At 38.3% G+C, this 21,068-nt stretch overlaps 1 protein-coding gene across 1 annotated transcript; it reads right to left on the reverse strand.

Moving 5' to 3' along the window:
• Positions 1–12,181: 12,181 nt before the first annotated feature.
• LOC102523238 (ferritin light chain) lies at positions 12,182–14,407 on the reverse strand. The gene has a single exon (XM_032459495.1). The coding sequence runs from the start codon at positions 14,134–14,136 to the stop codon at positions 13,648–13,650; it is 489 nt and encodes a 162-aa protein (XP_032315386.1). The 5' UTR covers positions 14,137–14,407; the 3' UTR covers positions 12,182–13,647.
• Positions 14,408–21,068: the final 6,661 nt, after the last annotated feature.

Consider the following 21,068-nt stretch of genomic DNA (forward strand, 5'->3'; position numbering starts at 1 on the left):
AACTAGCCGGTCGGGCCGGGCAGCTGCGGGCATGTGGGAGCTTCATCGCACGGCCCCGGGCTCCGCGCCGCCGCCGCCTCCTCGGTTCTTTCTCTTCTTCGACTCCCCGAGAGCGAGCAAAGCTCTGGAGCTCTCCAGACACGCACACTCACGCGCACACACGAGCGAGCTCCTGCCAAAGCCAACCGTGCAACCCGCGCGCGCGCACACCCGGAGAAAGAGGACGGAGGCAAAAAGAGAAGAAAGAAAGGGGAGGGGGCGAGTCACAGGCGGCAGCAGCAGCAGCTGCGGGAGTGTAGGCAAGGAGCAGTCTGGGAAAAGCCGGCAGCGGCAGCGGCGGCGCCCACCCGGACGAACGGCAGTATCTGCATCCCCGCTTCTGGGAACTGGGGCGAGCAGTGCCGGGAGAGCGGGAGAGCGGGAGAGCGGGCGACGCGCCGAGAGCCGGCCGAAGCGCTGGCGCGCCGAGGTCGTGCAGCCTGCGTGCGGCGGACGCAGCCGGGGCCCGAGCCGAGGCCAAAATGAGCCGCGGGCGGGCGAGCGCCGAGTGCGCCGAGAGCAGAGGAGGGGGTTCGCGCCGGGGGAAGGGGTGGCGGGAGGCAAAACCCGGATCTGGAATGCGCTCGGGCTCCGCCGCGCGCGCTCCACCTAGCAGCTCGACAAACGCCTGGAGGTGGGAACGGGAGAGCTGCTACAAGAGGCTTTCCTTTCAGGGTTTGTCAAACAAAGGGTACCTCTCTTCGCGGCTTTAAGGCAAGCTCGCTCGCGCTCTCTCACTCTCTCTGTATCTCTCTCCCCTCTCTCTCTCCCTCTCGCGCGCGCGCTCTCTCTCTCCTTCCCCCCCCAAACCCGCCTTCCCTCGTCCCTCTCCCTCTCCCCTCTTTCTTTCTTTCCGCCTCTCTCCCTTCTTTTCTTCCTTCACTCCACCCTAGGTGAGTAAGCGACGTCAGACTGAAAGTACGGCTAGTGTCTCTTTTTACAGGTGTAGATTATTCCGTATTTTCATTATGCAGGTACTGAGTCCCAGTGCGGTTTCTGCCTTCGGTCCATTTTATGTTCCTTCAAACTTACATCTACGTGCAAATTCATTGCAGACTTTAAAGTATCCTTCTCTGATAATCCGATGTGGGGATTCAATGATTTCATTTCACATCAATAAAAATGACCATAATGGATATACAAAGGTGCCTATTCCAAAGCAATGCCTTCTGATAGAGGGAAAGTCTGCTCAAGTTAACTGAGTGACCCTGATCAATTACTGAACCCCTTTCTGCCTTCTTTGTAAATGAGAAGGTTAAGTAGGTAATTTCTAAGGTCTTTTCCTAGTTTAAAATTTCATGATTTGAAATAGCTAAAGTGTTATTTTCTGTATCAGTACATTTGAGTTACAATTGTAAGAGAAACTAAAATTTATTATATGCATCCAACAAGCACATTTTATCCAAATTATTTTTGAGTGTATATATTCAGAATGATCTAATGCCCTCCCAGCTCTTAGGGAGGTAAAGTTAACCACAGCACATCTGAAGAACCAAAAAGCTCTTGAGAATTAACAGACCATAGCCAATACAAGTGACTATAGAAATCTGATTCATTCTTCAAAGCTCAACTCCAGTACCAACTGCTCCAAAAAGCCTTTTTTCACCAGTCCCATTCAAAATAATCACCCCTTCCATTATATTCCCATAGCACTTTGATGGTATCTCTACAAGAACACCTATTTCATTCTGCTTTTTTCTTGTTCTTTTAAAATTATTAGTTCCTTGTTTATATGCCTCCTAGCATTATAGGCTTTTTTTCTGGAATGCAAATTACATCTTTTAATCATCAGTGTAACTGTATACACAGCATATTGTAAGTTTTTTTTTAATGGGAAGCGGATTCAATATTGATATTGTTGATCTCTGACCAATTAAATGTTCACAGGCTCAAGTTAGGCTAATTGAATTTGCCTAATATGGGGCATCTATGAACTCCCGCGAATACCAAAAAATATATATATAAATTGACGTCTGGGGTCCCTTGTTACTTAAATAATTTTGGAAAGAGTTAACTCTAACCAATTGTGACAAGAGGATCTTATTTGTAAAGGAGGCAAAATGGAAAGTACTCAATTCATCTCCCAAATGGATATGCGTAGAAAAGTAGTAAAGTAATAGAATGTAAAATGAAAAGTGATGTATAGATATTCAATGTTATTAGTGATAGCAGCAGAAATATAAATAAGCAATACCTATAGACCAGTTTTTAGAATCAGACATCACAATATGGCAGGTCTGGTAGGACATGTGAAAGGAATAAAATTTCAAAATAGAATTAACGTATTTACCAAAATATGAAACACATTAACTGAAAACTAAGCATATTAATTTAAAAAAGTGATGAAAAGTATTCACCGCAGAGGAGTTGATTGCAAATAAGCAAAATTACAAACAGAATAATGAGGGAGAAAAAAACCAAGAAAGAAAAAAAAAGTAAATAAAAAAACTGATAGTTAATGAAAAGCAGTGGAGAGAAAAGAATAGGTTAATTGTTTATACAACTTAATCAAATGTCAAGGTAGCATTTTTTTTTTTACAGCAGCTACCTGTATTTTAGGCTCAAACTTCATGTTTCCAAATCATTTTTAATCTGATGGGCATAGTCTTCTATATTTGATTTAAGATACAAAGTGTCAATATTCCATTGCCAGGAAATCCATGACTCTTGCCAATATTTTTCTAAGATGAACCTGCCACAAAAATAAAATCAAGCGAAACACTGTGCCCTCTTTGCTACACAATTCTATTTAACACCTTCTTCTCAGGGACAAGATAATATAACAGATGATGTTTGAGCAAAGATGCTATTATACTCAGTAGTTCTGTGTGCTAGAGTTGTTTTTGATAAAGATGGCACTGTTGGCTTCAATTCCATTAAAACTGAAAAAAAAAAATCAATATTTACCAAATGGAAAAGAACCCCTCCCTAACATCTTTTTAAAAAGCCAAATGGCCAATCATACAGGATAACCACAATTAAAATATTTTAATAACTTTTAAAATTTCTTGACCAAAAGACCTTTTTCAGATTAATAAGAAATACACTAAGATCTCCAATAGCATGAAAGTTAGAAAAAGAACATGGATAACCTGTTCACAAAATAAATGTAAATGGCCAGTAAATTTAAAGAAATATGTTCTGCCTATACAAGTCCAATACATAAAATGTACACAATTACCACATCCCTTATGTTTCATGTTTCACCCATGAAATTAGCTGAAAAGTAGCAGTGTCCTACTGCTAAACTCTAACAAAACTGTGCTGAGACAGCCCTACCTCTATGCTAGTGATGTACATTGACACAATTTTTCTGGAAAGAAAGTTGACAATATATGTCAACTGCTTTATAGAATATATGTACATCATTAATCCACTGTTTCTATTTACAGATATCACTTCTACAGAAATAAACAAAGGTATGAACAAGGATTTTGTACAGTGATACACATCTCAGTTGTAATTGTTATATAAGGAAAGTAAGTATGTAAGTTATCTTGTTTTTTCATCCTCAGTAAATGGCCTCTTATCTGATTGAAATTGCTAGTTATTCAGCTAGTGGAGAAAAAGTTGGTAAAGCAAAAACAAATTTTTTTGAATGATCCACGTATTCTGTATTAGGATTCATTTTGGTTGCAAGCAACAGAAACACAAAATAACAGTAAACGATATAAAAGTCTCTTTTTCAGGTGAATGTCTGTTTTGATCCTGGGCTGTTGTGGCCCTCCAAAGCATTGCAACGTGAAATAGATACCTTCTTTATCTTCTTGCTCAGCCACTCATGGCCATGATTCCCAATTCCAGTTCTAGCAATCATGCCTACATTCCAGGAGCAGAGAAGAAAAGGAGGAAAAGATGGCAGGCTCACACCCACAGACATTTTCCTAAAGTTGCACACACCATTTACCCTTTCATTTCCTACTCAGAAATGGTGAGCTGGTAACGCTTAGCTGCAAGGCTAATAGGAAAAGTTGACTATTCCAGGCTGTCATGTGTCCAGTTGAAAATCGGAATTCTTTCCTGATTTGTCTTTTCCTCAGCTGATGGCTTAACACTGTGCACTGCCCTAGGCTGAGCTTTCCATACTTGAGGTTTTCAGCAACTGAATGAATAGCTACTGCAGACACTAGACAATGCCACCTTCACTTGAAATGACCTTCTACCTCAACCTGACATAAACTTTCACAGAATTTTAAATTCCTGAGCTTCTGTCATTGGAAAAAATGCTCTCTAATACTCAATCAAATATCTGCAGTTACTCTCTTAAATGCTACTGGGCCTAGATACACTGACAAATCAAGGTAATCAGGGTTAAATCACATCTGCAAAGCAAGCAGCAGTACTCAGACTCCTACTAGGCCATGTAATGATTAGAATTCTAAAGGGTCTTGGGCTCAGTAGAATAATGACTCAAATTTAGATTATATATATTATCAGAACGTATTTGACTGACTGACAGGATAGTTTAATTCTAAGAATCCAGTGATGCTCTCTGTTCTCTGGAATGTACAGCAAAGGACCAGACTATAGACTCTTACCCGGGTTATATAGCCTTGCTAATTTGATATCCTCTATTCTCTCCTTGATTCAAGCAATTCCCCCTATTCTTTTTCACTCCAAAAGAAGATCTGTGTGTTCTACATCTTAATGACCTGGAAGCTTACCTATAGATCTAGATAAAGTAAATAAAGATCTAGATTTTTTTTGGTGTTTTTGTGGGGGAAGGGGGTAATTAGGTTTATTTATTTAGTTAGTTAAATGGAGTTACTAGGGATTGAACCCAGGACCTCCTGCATGCTAAGTGAGCGCTCTACCACTGAGCTATACACCACCCCCCACCATCTAGATGTTTTTAAAAAGAACTTCTGCTAATTAAATGGTTAACATTTTTTACATCCTGACTTTTTTCTTCTCAATGGAAGAGTCTCCTTAGAACCGTTTTTTCATAATTTCTCTAATGTTTGCATACATGTATGCCAGTTCTGGACAACTGTGAAGGGAACAATAAGCTGCTGCTGGTTCTTTTTTTTTCCCCTGTTAACTTTCCTAGCTACTTTGTCTCACATCATACAATTAAATTACCTTTCATAATTTAAATTAGGTTTAACTCCAAATGCTTTAAGCTACTTACTATCAATGTTAGCAGTAGAACACAGGTTTTTGCAAAAGTACTCAGCATTCATACAAAGTTGCCTTAAAAATGTCACATCACAGTTTCTAGATTCGAGACTCTAGAAATATGAAAATGTTCAAAAACTCAAACAGTTTTTGGGTCTCCCTCTTATAAAGGCAAAGGTGCTTTTACTTTACAAATGAAAATATCGTGGTCAACCAGATGTTTAATAATGACTGTCATGGCTTATAACAGAAGGGAAAGACTCTTTGTTTCTTTATAAAATATTGCCACCCTGTTAGATTCTGCTTCTCAACCTCGTTCCTTTAAGTTAATATTAGACACCAAGAGGAGATACCTGACTCATAATTACTCCTCCTTCTCTGAGAATGGCTCCTATACGTGTGTATGAGGCTCTGTCCATACTACTTGGCCCTGTCCCTTGACCGTGTTTGATCCGGCCAAGGGCAGCTGACCCAAACTTGGCTAATCAACATCCTTCCCTAGGACTTTTCAGACTATATTATGCAAAGGCTTTCAACATCCCTGATGGTAGAGGAGGCTCAGTAGCTATTCATGGCCATGTTTTCTACGATGTGGTGCTATCTAAACCTGACTTAGTGCAATATGTTCCTGAAGAATGTCATCAGATTTTTACAGTATTGCTAGCCTTAATCAGAAATTCCTTCTTCTTTTGCATCTATATCTAAACTGCCAAACAAGGGGGAAATTCTGTATGGACTTGCAGGTATTGTGCTAACATACACTCTGTATGAGGGTGATACCCAGGACAATAAGTTTCCTGTAAAATTGCCTGCTGGATTTTCCTGAAAGCTGAGCCCACAGAAGGCAAATTGCATTATTCTTCTCAGAATATTAGTCACATTATCTTTGTAGTACTCCCAGTTAGAAGATTTTCTCATTTCTGGTATCTGCTTTAATCATATACCTCACCTCTTATAAAAGCAAAATGAAGAGTGGTAGGAAAAATATTGCCTATTTAAAAATACGGTGCTCAGGACCATATAAGATATTCAATAAGATAAGTCAATAAATGTTTCGTGAATGAAATAATTCAAGGCAAGCGTTATATGATATATGCTATAAAATACATAAGATGTATCTATTAAACTATGATTTATATTAATAGATCTATCATTTATTAAGATTACGTATTAGTAGATGTTATATATCAAAATGAGCGCTATCAACTTTAAATTAGTCACCTTGAGTAAAGGAGGCTGCTGTTGTTCAAAACAAATTGAACCCTTTTGAAATCATTTTATGCTATGGCATGCTTTGGAATAGCCTTGAGATATCAGCAAATCTCTTGCTTTTAAAGTACTTTTTTGGCTAGTGGTTTAGAATCAACAGGAAAAAAAAAATCACTGGCATCAAAGAACTGGAAAAGAGCTTGGAAGTCATCTAATTAGTTGTCAAGCCAGGAGAAAATATTTTTTTGTTCAAAAATATATAAAGTATGACTAAATTTTCGTGTGGATTAATTTTAGACTACAACTCCTTTAAAGTAATGACCCTTACCTTCTGTGGGCGGGGCCTCATCCTCCCAAGAAACCAGCAACATAGGTATTATCTCCACTTCGTTAACATCATTATTACTCAGTAGAGTACGCCATCTGGACAAGTGTGTCTTACTAAACCTCTGTGTACGCTGATAGAGATTCTAAAAGCAAGTTTTTACAATGAGAGCCTTCCTCCTTGGCTACAGTTCTTTCGATCAGGAAGGGGAGGAGTTAAGTTGCTTGATCAACAGCTGGCTACTCAAGCCTTCTTCCTGGGGAAATTGGAATCGGGGCTGAGAAAGTCATTGCTTCGTTCTCTGAATAGGCCATGTAAGTCACCAAGCTGTGGTGTGGCCCTCTTTTCCTTGCCACTTTAATTCAAGAATAAGAGATGTTTCACTTTTGATAGGAGGCCTGGACTAGTCAATCATCAGTTGAACTTGCCTTTAGCCACCCAGCAGAAGAAGTGAAGAGAACGCTACTCTGCAGAAAGAGCATAAAACACGGGCGCAGAGTGAGCCTAGATGAAATGCAGAGAGAGAGCTTTTGGATGGCATTTTGGACCAGGGTTCTATTTCTCTCCTGCGATCCAGCTACATTTCTGTACTTTGTTTCTGAAGAACAACCCTTGAGGTATTATAGTATATTCTCCTTTTTGAGGAAGCCAGCATAACTTTGTCATAGTTATTAATGAGTTTTGTCTGGCCATTTCCATCTTCCTACTTTTGAAAATAGCATGCCTCTTCCGTAGGTGTCATTTTCCTCTGTGCTTTATATATTAGTAATGATCTGTCCATTGCAGTACCCAGCCCACATAGGGAAGGCAGATGATGCAGGCCAAATCATATATTGTAACCAGCTCTACCCCAGTGATCTGTTATAGATTGCCAGATGACTTAAGCCAGACTATTCAGAGGCATTCCCTGAGATTTGCAAAATATAAACACTGGAATAGAGAAATTTTACCTCCTTCGCTGATGTGTTTTCAAGTTGGAATTATGCAAATCTGAAGTATATATGTATATATGTATGTATTATCAGTTAATTAGTTATATTATTTCAAGCCGCTTCTCAGGTATTTAACAATGAGAAAAATAAAATAATAATTTTCTCACAAAATGGTGAAAAGATTAAGTGTACACATGTCAACAGCTTGGTATATCTTTACCTTATGTTATTTAATATTAGATTTTAATTAGATATATTAGTTATGTCTACGTGAAATGTCATGAAACAAAATTCCAAATCTATACTGTACCTCTTACACTGAGGTATGCATACTGTGTTTCTGATTCTCTAATGGTTAAGAAAATCTTGGATTAGGACTCTAAACTGAAGAGGGTGTGGTATACAGGTAAGATACCTTTGTTGCTTTCAAACATTCAGAGATCCCGGTTAATGGCGATTCTGCCATCTTTAACACATGGCTTTCTCCACTGCACTGGGCAGACCATGGGGAAGAGAGGTAAGGGGTGATTTCTTAGCATTTTATTTATGGGCCTGCATGATCCTTATCACCACTCAAATTCCCACAAGAACTCAGTCATATGGCTACACTAACTGTAAAGGAGGCTGGCAAATGTAATCTACCTTTGGATCCAGGAAGAAATTGATGTGAGTTTGATAAATAACTATGCTGTTCTTGCCATATACTCTCTTGGCAGTTCTGAAATAATGAAGCATAAAAGAATATTCAGAATTGTGCAGCATAATCACTGCCACGTAACTGAAGTAATATTCTGGCCGTATGTCATGGTACAGAGAACTCAGGACGTGGATTCAGAAGATGCTATTTTCAGTCTTGTCCTTACCACTAATGCACGGAGGATTGGGCAAGTCAGTTGATATTTCTAGATTTTATCTACCCTGTTGGAAGAATTGTTATTTTAAAATATCTGTCCTACCTGCATTACAAGGTTAATGTGGCCACCAAATTGTGTATATTATAAATTTAGAGCACTGTGCAAATGGAAGATCCTTGCTAGGACACACACACACACACGCACACACACAACTACACCATTTATACGCGTAGAACTACGTGTGCTATACTCTGATTCTCATGTTTTCCCATGCTGCTTGAATGTCTTGTCCATAAATGCTGTATCCTCTTCTGGAGATGATACGATGCACCTGCATGTTTCTTCTTCCCAGGACCAAAGTATTAATTCCACAGCATGAAGAATGTAAGCTGCTCACAGATGAGTTCCTCAAGTATTCCCTCCCTCTGTTGAAGGGAGATATCTTACTCAAGATGATATTCCCTCCCTAGGAACATAATTCAACATCTGTCCTTCACAGCAGTAATTATGGTGGGTTCCTTTCCTACTTCTAGATGACTCTGAAGGACCATCTCATGTTCCTGGAGCCCCCACTGAACTGATGGTGGCTCCGTGAGCCCCACTCTTCCCTCTAGCCAGTTCTGAGTCCCTCATCCCACACCCCCGTCCATCCCCATTCCCACCATGAATTGTTCCTTAGAGCACTTCTGGATAAATCTTCTGTGCGCATTCCCATCTTAGAACCTGCTTCCTAGGACCCTTGACCTACAGTAGCCTCCTAGCTCCTACCTTGCCTTTGCTATCGTTTTTTCTCAACACTCAGCCAGAGACATGCTGTTAGAACAAAATAACTGTGTTTCCTAGAGCTAACGTAACAAAGTACTGCAAACTGGGTAACTTAAAACAACAGAATTCTATTGTCTCACTGTTTTTCTAGAAGTTGGAAATCAAGATGTTGGCAGAGCTAATCTCCCTCTGAGACTCTAGATAAAGCCCTTCCTTGCTTCTTGCTAACTTCTGACAGTGGCCGTCAATCCTTGGCATTCCACAGTTGGCAGCTACATCCCTCCAAATTCAGCCTCTTCATCACATGGTGCTCTCCCTGTATGTCTGTCTTTGCATGGTGTTTTCCTTTTCTTATAAGGAGGCTGGTCGTAATGGATTAGGAGTCACCCTAATGACCTCATCTTAACTTGATGATATCTACAAAAACCCTTTTTCCAAATAAGGCCAAATTCACAGGTACCTGGGGTTAGGACATCAACATACCTTTTGGGGGTGCACAGTTCAGCTCCTAACAATGGCCTTGCCTTAAACCCTCCAGCTGTGCCCTCTATCACTCAGACTAAATCTGAAGTGGCCTGCAAAGCCCTGCAAAGTCTGACTCCCACCAGCTCCATGGCCTGATCTTCAGCATCTCTCCCCAGAGATCACTTTGCTGCAGTCATAGTAGCTTCCTTGTTGCTCCTTCCACATTCCAGGCACACCCCTGTCTCAGGGCTCTGCATCTGCTAATCTTTGCACCTCGAGTGCTCTTCACCCAGAGGTTCACACCGCTCTTTGCCTAACTTCCTTCAGGTCTGTGAACAAAAGTTGCTTCTCAGGTGCTTTTTCTAACACTCCACTTAAAATTACAAACAATCTTATCCCACTTCCTTTTTTTCTTCCACAGAACTTCTCACCTTCTAATACACCACATAATTTACTTATTCACTTGTGTTTATTGCAGGCCTACAATGTGACTTCTGTGGCCTCAAGGCTCTTTTGCCTTAATGATCCCCTTCCTCCATAAAAATATTTTAAATTATATTTTATGACTGCATCGGTATGAAGAAAAATATAATTCAGATGGATGCATTATTGTAACATTCTATTTTTCCTTCTGGTTTTAAAACACATTAAAATTAAAACATTCTCGTGGGCCCTTCATAGTACTGTGGGGCTTAGGCCCTGTAGGTAATGGATAAGTTGGCCCTGATTTGTAGCTGTTTCCCCATCAGAATGTAAGCTCTTGGAGGATGAGAACTTTTGTCTGTTTCGCTCATTGATATTTCCCCAGCAAGTAAAACAGGGCCTGCCATATAGCAATGTTCAATAAATATTTGCTGAACATATGAATGGCTAAAAATATCATTTTGGTTTTCCATTAAACTTAGTTTTCCATTCCCTTAGTGAAATTGGTTTGTGTGGCTTAACCTAGAATGTGCTGTTACTTCCACTTCAACACTTAAAACTTCAAGAATAATTCTGCAATAGGCCAACCAGGCTTTGAACTAACCGCAGGTCTCTAGCCTTACACAACTCTTGAGAACCATGGGATGCTTATGGTAGGTGAGCCAGAGGAATTACTTTTCTGTAGCCCACCTTGGTGCACTGGGGAGTTCTTATTCTGTCAGGGAATTACTACAAATATTATGAGAAACATTTTTTGAAACTAAAAAAAACTTCCTTAAATAATTACAAAAAAAAATTTGCTGGTACCTTGAGCTAAACCATAATCTTGAAATATCTCCTAAGTAACAAAATAAATCATGAAAAAAAACTTAAAATAATTTTACAGAACTAAAGTAGTGTGGTTGCCGTATTACAGAGATTTGTTTTAATGAAAAAAGGAAAAACAAAAACTGTATGAAACTGGTGGGTCTCAGGTGGTGGAGCAAGGGTAAAAGAATGACTAAATTTGATTTGTATTTATTAGAAAAGGAGAGATCAGACCTCCAATTTGATTTGGGAAAACTGAAGTTAAACTTGCAGGGGTATAAATATTGCTTATTTTGTACTGAAGAATCCTGGTACTTATAAATTTCTTGGGATAAAAATCACTGAAACCCTTTTGAGAAGAAATATCATTTCATGAGATGCAAAAATCATTACAGTGCTGCATACATTTATTAACATGTAGAATATTTTAACGTACAGGAAATTAGGAAACATCATTATTTCTTTACCCTTTCTAGAATGACTAGAAACTTTTCCATTTGTTCTACATTCCACAGCTTCATGTGTTTTCCTCAGAACTTGGCTAATCCTCAAAATTTAGTTACACATGTCTGTCCACCATTAGACTGCTGAGGAAGCAGGTAAAATTTATTTTAGTGCATATATTACCCAGCATGATGCGTTTCATATGGAATAGATATTTAATGAATGAACTGTTGAATAGGAAGCAATTTAAAAACTACAGACACAGGGTTATTTCTTAAGGTTATTTTTACCGTATAAATATTTAGGAAATTCTTTCCTTCGAAGGTTTCTTTTTTACTACCCGACACAAATGTGTTCATTTGCCTAGTTAAGATATGGAGTTCCAAGCCCATCAAAGCACAGCAGTAATATTGATCTAATACTTGCCTAGAAGTTTGTGGAGAACATTATATACATGATCTCATTTAATAATAAAAACAACTCAGAGATACAGGAGTTATTTACTTCATATTCTAAATTAAAAAGGCCAAGGACTGGCTAACTTGCTCAAGGTCAGACAGGCAGTAAGTTGAAGAGCTCAATTCAAACCTAAGCCTGAATAATTCCAAAACTAATTCCTGTTCCTTCTCTTACATTTGCAAAAGATCAACTCTACAAAGTACTGTGGCATTTTGGAACAGAGCAATCTTTTTAAGCAAGATATTAAGAGATAACATAATGAACTTTTATAAAATAGTTGAAATTTTAATTTAGTAACCAATACATTAAAATAATAATTCTGAAACATAATGACTTTTGCCAGAGAGACCTATATGAAAATGATGAATATATTTCTAGGGAAGATGTAGACATTTACAGTGACAAATATTGGTTCATAGTATTTTACATCATTTTAAAATCTATATTTTTTCTTGTCCAGTTCAATTGTGAAAATGATTCTACCACTTTTATCTTCTTTGTGCTTCTTTATCTTTTGTGATTATGTATTTCTGCCTGTCTCCTTTAGTCTTAGATGTCCCATCTTTGCTTCTATTGCTGATTTTTTCTTCCTTATTTCTATGAATTCATCATTCATCCAAAGTTTCTTTATATCTTTTCTTTTTTTTTGTTGTTCTCCTGAAAGACCTTATTACCATATTGTCTATGTGGCTTTAAAAAGTTTCAATGTAGATCTGTGCAATGTTTCTTCTCAGATTTCAGAGCCAGGGAAATATCTCTTTTCTGATAATTTGGTTTTCTACTTATTAGCTATTGAGGGCTATGTATCCTATTATGTTCCCCTTTTGCTTTGAATGCCAGAAAGATAAGCATTTGGTTTTGTGCACAATAGCAATAGTTCCCCTAGACTTCGTTGTCTGGGATGATTATGGTTCTCATCATTACTTGTCTGTTGTCATTGTTCAAATGGTGTTACAGTTTTGTTATGTGTGACCTTAATTTGTAAGATCCCTCCCTTTCCTGTTGAAGATAAGGAAGAAAAAGAGGAAAAGACGAGAAAGAGACTGAAAGAGAAAGGAGAGGTAGGCAATTTTAACACTTCATCAGTTTTGCTGCAAGTCTGGTTCTGCCCTGTTTTCTTCAGTTTAAGTTAATGATTTCTGTCTTGATTCACTGAACAAGTTCTTGCTCTGTATCCAACTCAGTGTCGCTGGGATGGCTGCTTTATTCTTTTGTGCTCGACATGTCTTCATATTTCATTTCCTCTGGGAATGGAGCATTTCTTTATGACAAATTTTTTCTACAGTCTCTCTTCTTCCCAGATGGAAGCCCTGCTTGTAAAGGCCAGATCTACATAGGTAGTCTTATTATCCTTGGCCAGGTAGACCCTATTCTGAATGGGAGCCTCTCTGTCCATCTGTCTGTTGCTATATATACGTATGCACACATACCTGTGTGTACACACGTGTATATACACACATACATGCATATTAATAGAATTAAGAGTCCAATAGGAGGTGCTGGTGTCTATTCACATTAATGCTAACCACTTATCTAGGCCGTTTCTGTTATCTGTCCCATATTTTAGTTGGTTGACTTTTCCTCTACTATTTGTCTTTCAAGGTGTCTTTTACAACTTAGCATCTATGCCTAGTTTGAGATTCATGCCCAACACTGCCAGCCTCAACCCATGTCAAGTATTCCCTTTTTATTCTCCTGCTAAAAGCTTTATTGTTTCCATTTGGTCCATGGCTTGGGAGAGGGCTCCAGGATGGTTAAAAAGCTGCCTGGTGACTGCAGAGAGAGGCGTCAGGCAGAAGCCCTGACATCAAAGGCTGCTGGGTTGCAGAGGCTCATAGTCGTGCTTGAGGGTGAGCCTTTCCAAGAGGTAGTCACCCAGCCCAGCCTGGGGACCAGACAGCCTGCAGAGGTTAGTCAGGAGGTCGCCTATCTTCTTGATGAGTGTCACCTCCTCATCTAGGAAATGGCTCTCCCAGAAGTCACAGAGGTGGGGGTCTGCACAGGCAGAACCCAGGGCACACAGATCCAAAAGGGCCTGGTTCAGGTTCTTCTCTCGGAGCACAGTTGCTTCCGTAGCGTCCTGGGTCTTATCCCACTCGTCATGAGGTGGCTTCTGCACGTCCTGGAAGAGGGTGCAGCCGCTGTGCTGGTTTTGCAATTTCAAGAGCCAGTCATCGCCTTCTTGCTTCTCCTCAGCCAATTCGTGGAAAAAGTGGCCCACACCCTCCAGAGCCACATCCTCGCAGTCGAAATAGAAGCCCAGAGAGAGGTAGCTGTAGGAAGCCCACAGATGCATGCTGACCAGGCGGTTGAAGGCAGCCTCCACTTCGGTGGAATAATTCTGACGAAATCTGGGCGCTCATGATTGATCAGTAATAAGGAGTTAAGCTCAAAAAAAAAAAAAAAGTCTGGTCCCAGAGGCTGAGGATAGCAGAGTGGCTGGTTCCAAAGGTTGTGACTGGAAAAAAGGCTGAAGGGTGGTTGGAGGCTGGAGCAAGGGGCATCCCTGGGTCTGTTCGGTCCAAACACTGTTGAAGCAAGAGACAGATCCGCAGGACCGCTGAACACAGTGCCAAGTATTCCTTCTGTTGTTGGAAAATCTAGCTTGGTTTTAAATTCTTTTATCTCTGTAGAAAGTTAGAAAGAAACCTCACTTCATAGCCCTCTAGTTTGGTTTGGAGTTTGATGCTATGTTGATTGTAGATTACATCATTCTGTGTGCATGTACATACATATGTTTATAAGTATATATTTATATTCTGCCTTGTCCAATAAAAAGGATATTCATTTCTATAAATTAGTTGTGCCACTAACATATTGTGTACCTGTAATTCAATTCATCAGAACTCTACTGAGTACAAGGCACTATACTAGCTCAATATAATACATATGAATAAGACATTAAGTCCATTCTTTACGGAGTCACAATCTACCCTGGAGACAAACATACCTGTAATATAAGCAGACAGAGATATGGATCTTGACAGTGATTCAAAATCTGTGACTGAAAATGTTTCCTAGTGGCACACATCTGGGGTAGACCCGCATATTGGTGTGAGTTCCAGAGTACTGTCACTGTGACCTTTTTTCCTTAGCAGTCATGGTGGACTGTTTTAGGAATAATCTTGAATTCAAACCAATGTATGCTAGTTAAGTGAACTTGGGCAAGTTACTTAGCCTCTCTGTAACTTATTTCCCTGTTAATAATATGTAGTCGCATATATTTATTAAATGAATGAATACATGTATGTGCCTGGCCCCAAGCCACACTAAGGGATACAGTGGTGTACATGTACAAGACAGCCAAGTTGATATTTCATGAAGATTAAATTTGAAAGGACATCCATACTGATCAAACTATAGTAGCATATACTTGCATACACAATACATAGTGTATTATAGTAATGTTTTATGCCATTATTATAGCATATTTGGGAGATCATTTATTCAATGTATCCTATATATTTCTTTAGGTTTACATGTAACAAAAAGTGAAATTTTTCTTGCATCACCCAGGAATCAAAGTGGCAAAGATATAATCACCAAGAGTTACATATATCATGTATATTGAATGTTTTATCTTAAGGAAGAGAATACAACATAGTAAGCGTATTCGGCAACTTTCCCTCAATGCAGAGATACCACAGTTATTATTAAATGCTGCTTGATTTGACATTCCACTGATTCTTGACTCTGGCAGTGGGGAGGAATACCAAAGTTCCCAATATGCTATATTTTAGGTTTTAGATCACCTCTGGCTCCTCTGTTATTCCCTGAACTTAATAAGGACATGTGTTTTCCAGATCTCATAAAGTGTAGGGAGATGTGACCTAAGTTGTTGGAGAAAGGAGTCAGTAGATACCTCAGAACAGCCCCCTTCATCCTGATTATAGCACATGAGATGTCAACCTAGATCTATACGCTTCTCCAGTAGCTGGAACCCAGAGTAACTTCTGAGAAATACTGACCTCTGGACTGGCTCTATGCAGAGATGGAAGAAATGTGTGTGTGTGTGTGTGTGTGTGTGTGTGTGTGTTAAAAGCAGTGATTAAAGATTTGTCAGGCTTTCTCCTGTTCTTTCATCATTTACTCAAACCTATGAGTATGACAGTGAAAGGTTTTTGTTAAAATGTAAACAAGTGAGATATGCTTAACAATGTGTTCAAATGTTTCAAACTAATAACTTAAAATTTTTTCCTAAAACTTTTTAAAATTGATGTACAGCTGATTACAGTATTAAATTATTTTCAGGTGTACAACATACTGATTCAACATTTAAATATGTTATAAAGTGTTTACTACAATAAGTCTAGTAACCATCTATCACCATTCAAAGTTATTACAGTATTATTGACCACATTCCTTATGCTGTTTATTACTTCCCTGAGGCTTATTTATTTTACAACTGGAAGTATTTATCTCTTAATCCTCTTTACCTATATTATCTAACCCCCCATCCTCCTCCCCTCTGACAACAACCAGTTTGTTCCCTGTATTTATGAATCTGTTACTGTTTTGTTTTTTTTTTTAATTTTAGATTCCACATATAAGTGAGATTATGCAGTATTTGTCTTTCTCTGTCTGACTTATTTCACTTAGCATAATGCCCTCCAGATTTGTTCATGTTGTCACAAATGGCAAGATTTCATTCTTTTTTATGGCTGAGTAATATTCCATTATATATATATATATATAAATCACATCTTTATCCATTCATATATCAATGAACACTTAGGTTGTTTACGTATCTTAGCTATTATAAATAATGCTGCAGTGAGCATAAGGGTACATATCTTTTCTAATTAGTGTTTTTGTTTTCTTTGGGTAAATAACTATTCAGAAAAGGAGTTGCTGGATCATAAGGTAGTTCTATTTTTAGTTTTTTGAGTAAACTTTGTACTTTTTCCAGAGTGGCTACACGAATTTTCATTCCCACCAACAGTGTAGGAGGGTTCCCTTTTCCCTTCACCCTGGCCAACACTTGGTATTATAAACTAGTAACTTTTAAACCATTTTACTCAGCTAGAAAAACAATGTGAATATGGATATAGTGGACCTCAGCTTACTTATCTGTACACAGGGGCAATAACAGAAAGTCCTTGTGAAGATTAAAAAGTTACTATTTGTTCAGTGAAGTGCTTAGAAAAATACTTAGCCCATAGAAAGCACTATTTATATATGCACACACAGATATACTACATATATATATATACACACACACACACACTATATATATACATATACACTATATATATATTCACACACATATACACACACTATTATTCCTAAATTATTTAAATGCAGAGTACCTATTAATTATAAAGTAGCTGCTTGAAGGATATACATCAAAATGTTAATGACAGATCTCAGGGTTATGTGATTACAAGTAATTTTCTTTTCCTTTCCTATATATCTGTATTTTGTAAATTTTCTGTGATCAATATGAATTTTACTGTGTGTAGCCAAGATGATGTAGGAGGAAGAGCCTGAACTCACTTCCACCTATAGGCACACCAAAATTAGGACTATTTACAGAACAACTAAGAGAATGACCTGAAGACTAGCAGAAAAGATTTTTCACAACTAAAGATAAAACCACAGCTGGGTGGATAGGTGGGGTAGAGATCCAATACAGACAAGACCTATGCCCCCAGGGAGGTGATCCACAACTGGAAGAATATTACAACTGCATAGGTTCTCCCCAAAGAGTGGGGGTCTGAGGCCCACATCAGGCTTCCTGCACCAGGAAGATGAGACCCCAGAACATCTGGTTTTGATGGGCAGAGGGGCTAGCATACAGGAGAGCTAGAGAGCTCTAGGAAACAGAGATTCTGCTCTTAAAGGGCATGTGAAAAATCTCATATGTTCCAAGTCTCAACACAGAGGCAGGAAATTGAAAGAAGCCTGGGTCAGGTCTACTTTCTGATCTTGGAGAGTCTATTGGAAAAGGAGGAAGCAACTAGGACTGCCCCTGGGAACACAGATGCTGATGGCAGCCATTTTGGGAAGCTTGTTCTAGCACAAGGACACTGGTGTTGGCAAGCACCGTTTTGGAGTCCTCCCTCTAGCCTATTAGTGCTGAGGGCTTACTGCCCATCATGGGCTGGCCGCCACTGCATAAGGCAGAACATGGCAACCAAATGGGCTGGGGCCATCTCTGTCTACCACTGTGTCCACAACAGACAACCCACCACAGCAGAAGAGCCCAAACAGGGGGTACCCCTAGAGCAACTAGCTCTGGTGACCAAAGGGAAGTTGGCTGCCAAACCCCATGATTTTTCAGGAGAAAGTTTGCAGGCCCGAAGAGAGTAACATGATACATTCAAAGTGATGAAAGGGGGGGAAAAAAACCTACAACCATGAATACTCTACCCAGCAAGGTTATTATTCAAACTTGAAGGAGAGAGAAAGCATTTTACGGATGAGCAAATGCTAAAAGCATTTGGCATCACTGAACCAGCTCAACAAGAAATATTAAAGAAACTTCTAAGTAAAAAAGAAAAGGCCACAACTAGAAATATGAAAATTATGAAAGGAAAAAAATCTCACTGGTAAGAGCAAACATGCTTTAAAGGTAATAGGTCAACAATGTATAAAGCTAGTAGGAAGGTTAAAAGACAAAAGTAGTAAAATCATCTATATCCACAATAGATATTTAAGGGATACAAGAAACAAAAAGATGTAAAATGTTATGTCAAAAGCATTAAACATTGGGGAAGGGAGTGAAAATACAAGGTTGTTAAAATGCATTTGAACTTGAGAAAGGAACAAAAAAGAATTACCAAAAAACTCCACACAAAATGATGAACAAAATGGCAATAAGTAAACACCTATTCATAATTACTTTAAATGTAAATAGACCAAATTCTCCAAGCAAAAGACATTAAGTTGGTGAACAGATTTTTTTTAAAAGACCCACATATATGCTGCTTGTAAGAGACTTACTTCAGATCTAAAGCAAAGCCTGAAAGTGATGGGGAGAGAAAAAGGTATTCGATGCAAATAGAAACAAAAAGAAAGCTGGGGTAGCAACACTTTGACCAAATAGACTTTAAAACAAAACTGCAACAAGAGACAAAGAATGATATTACATAATGATGAAGGGATCAATCCAACAAGAAGAGATAACAATTGTAGATACATATGCACCAACATAGGAGCACCTAAGTACATAAAGCAAATGTTAACAAACATAAAGGGAGACATTGAAAGTAACACAATAATAGTAGGGGATTTTAACACTCCATTTACATCAATGGACAGATCATCCAGACAGAAAATCACTAGGGAAACTCATGCCTTAAATGACACATTAGACCAGATAGACTTAATAAATATATATGGAACATTTCAACCCAAAGCAGCAAAATACTCATTCTTTTTAAGTGCAGCTGAAACACATGAATGAAGTGCACATTCTCCTAGGTAGATCATATATTAGGCCATAAAACAAGTCTCAATAAATTTTAGAAAATTGAAATCATACTCAGCATCGACTCTGATCACAACACGATGAGACTAGAAATGAACCATAAGAGAAACTGCAAAAACACAAACATGTGGAAGCTAAACAATGTGCTACTAAACAACCAATTAGTAAAAAAAAAAATTTTTAATATTAAAAAGAAAAAACGTAATAAAAATTAAATTAAATTAAAATTAAAAAAAGAAAAAAACTTAATCAATTGGTGACTAAAGAAATCAAAGAGGAAATTAAAAAAAAAAAAAAAAAAAAGGAAAGAAAGACCCTAAAAGATATATCATGACTTAGTAGGAAGTCAGCGAATGGCAAGAAAATTTGTGTCAGGGGCTGGAAAAATTGAGACCCAAGATAAGCAGTGGCGAAACATTTGGCAAAAATACTGTCTGTGAAAATCCTAGAAGGCAGACTATGTGCATACCAGATCTGCATCCATCTGTGTCCTTGAATAAATGGGTGGGGTAAAGCCTCTGCCCCACCTATTGTATTTTAAGTGAGTGTAAAAATTAAATTCTATTGTGTTAAGCCACTGAAAAATTCAGATTCGTCTGTTATTGCAGTTAGTACCACCTTAATTAATACAGTCTTTTATGTACATATCAATGTGTACATTTTGGTTTTTATTTTGTTATTAACCAAGGACTTTTTTCCATGAATTACTTAAGTATTACAGAATTTTGTCCAAAATTATTTTGTATATACTAGAGATTAGGAATAAAGGATAGTTGTTAAGCACTTGTTTTTTTGGCCAGGTACTCTACTAAAATACTTATATTATCTCACTGATGCTTTATAGCGTGACCCATAGCAGATATACAATTCTTATCTCCATTTTACATTTTACATCCATTTACAGATGAGAAAACTAAGATTGAGACAGTTTAAGTAACTTTGGTTAAAGATATAGCTGGTACATGGAAATTATTAGATACTTAGCACTGTAGGACAGGGTAAACATGAGACTGATGGTAAACTTATGACCATGGATGATATTTCCTCAACAGAGTCTGTTGTATGGGAGAGAAAAACCAAAAGAAAAAATAAATAAAATAAAATAAAGAGAAAAGAGCCTGGTGCAGTTCTTGAGAAATAGCTTATGTTAAAGCACTGGTAGAGTAAAGGAAGCTGTCAAAGTGAGAGTGATCAGGGAGTCAGAAAGGTGGGAGGAAAAATAGAGGAGTACGCTTTAGTGAAACCTAGGAAAGTGAATGTTTCAAAGACCGAGTGATCAAGAGAGCTAAATATTGCAGAGAGAGCAAATAAAATAAGGACCAAATGAGAAGTTTCATTAGAATTAGTAGTAAAAACATACCTTTGGCAAGAGCAGTGTGAGCGATGGAGGCAGGTCAGATTTGTGCAGTGAGCCTTAAGCAGAGGTGAGGAAATGAAGACAGTGAGTAGAGACAACATTTCAAAGAAGTTTGCAGAGGTACAGGTATAAGTCAATAGCTGAAGTGGACTATGGCGTTAAGGGTTTTGTTTTTGTTTTTTGCTTTTTTTTTTTTTTGGTTTTTTGTTTTAGTTTGCAGGAATATTTTGTGAAGGAAGCAGCAGAGATGGGGAGGTTGATGATGCAGAAGAGAGAACAGGTAATTAAGTAAATCTGAAGGTCTTCTGAGAAATGTGAAAAAATGGAACCCAACATGTGGAACAAGGACATATTTAATCTGAGAGAAGGTGAAAAGGACAGACAATGATGCAAATTAAGTAAAGAAGTGTGTGTTCTATTTTTTTCTCAAAAGAAGGAT

Source organism: Camelus ferus, chromosome 2 (genome assembly GCF_009834535.1).
Source record: "Camelus ferus isolate YT-003-E chromosome 2, BCGSAC_Cfer_1.0, whole genome shotgun sequence".
Classification (NCBI taxonomy): Eukaryota; Metazoa; Chordata; class Mammalia; order Artiodactyla; family Camelidae; genus Camelus; species Camelus ferus.

Excerpts from the sequence above, each read along its gene's own strand:
- LOC102523238 (XM_032459495.1), bottom strand. The coding sequence starts at position 14,136 with ATGCATCTGTGGGCTTCCTACAGCTACCTCTCTCTGGGCTTCTATTTC.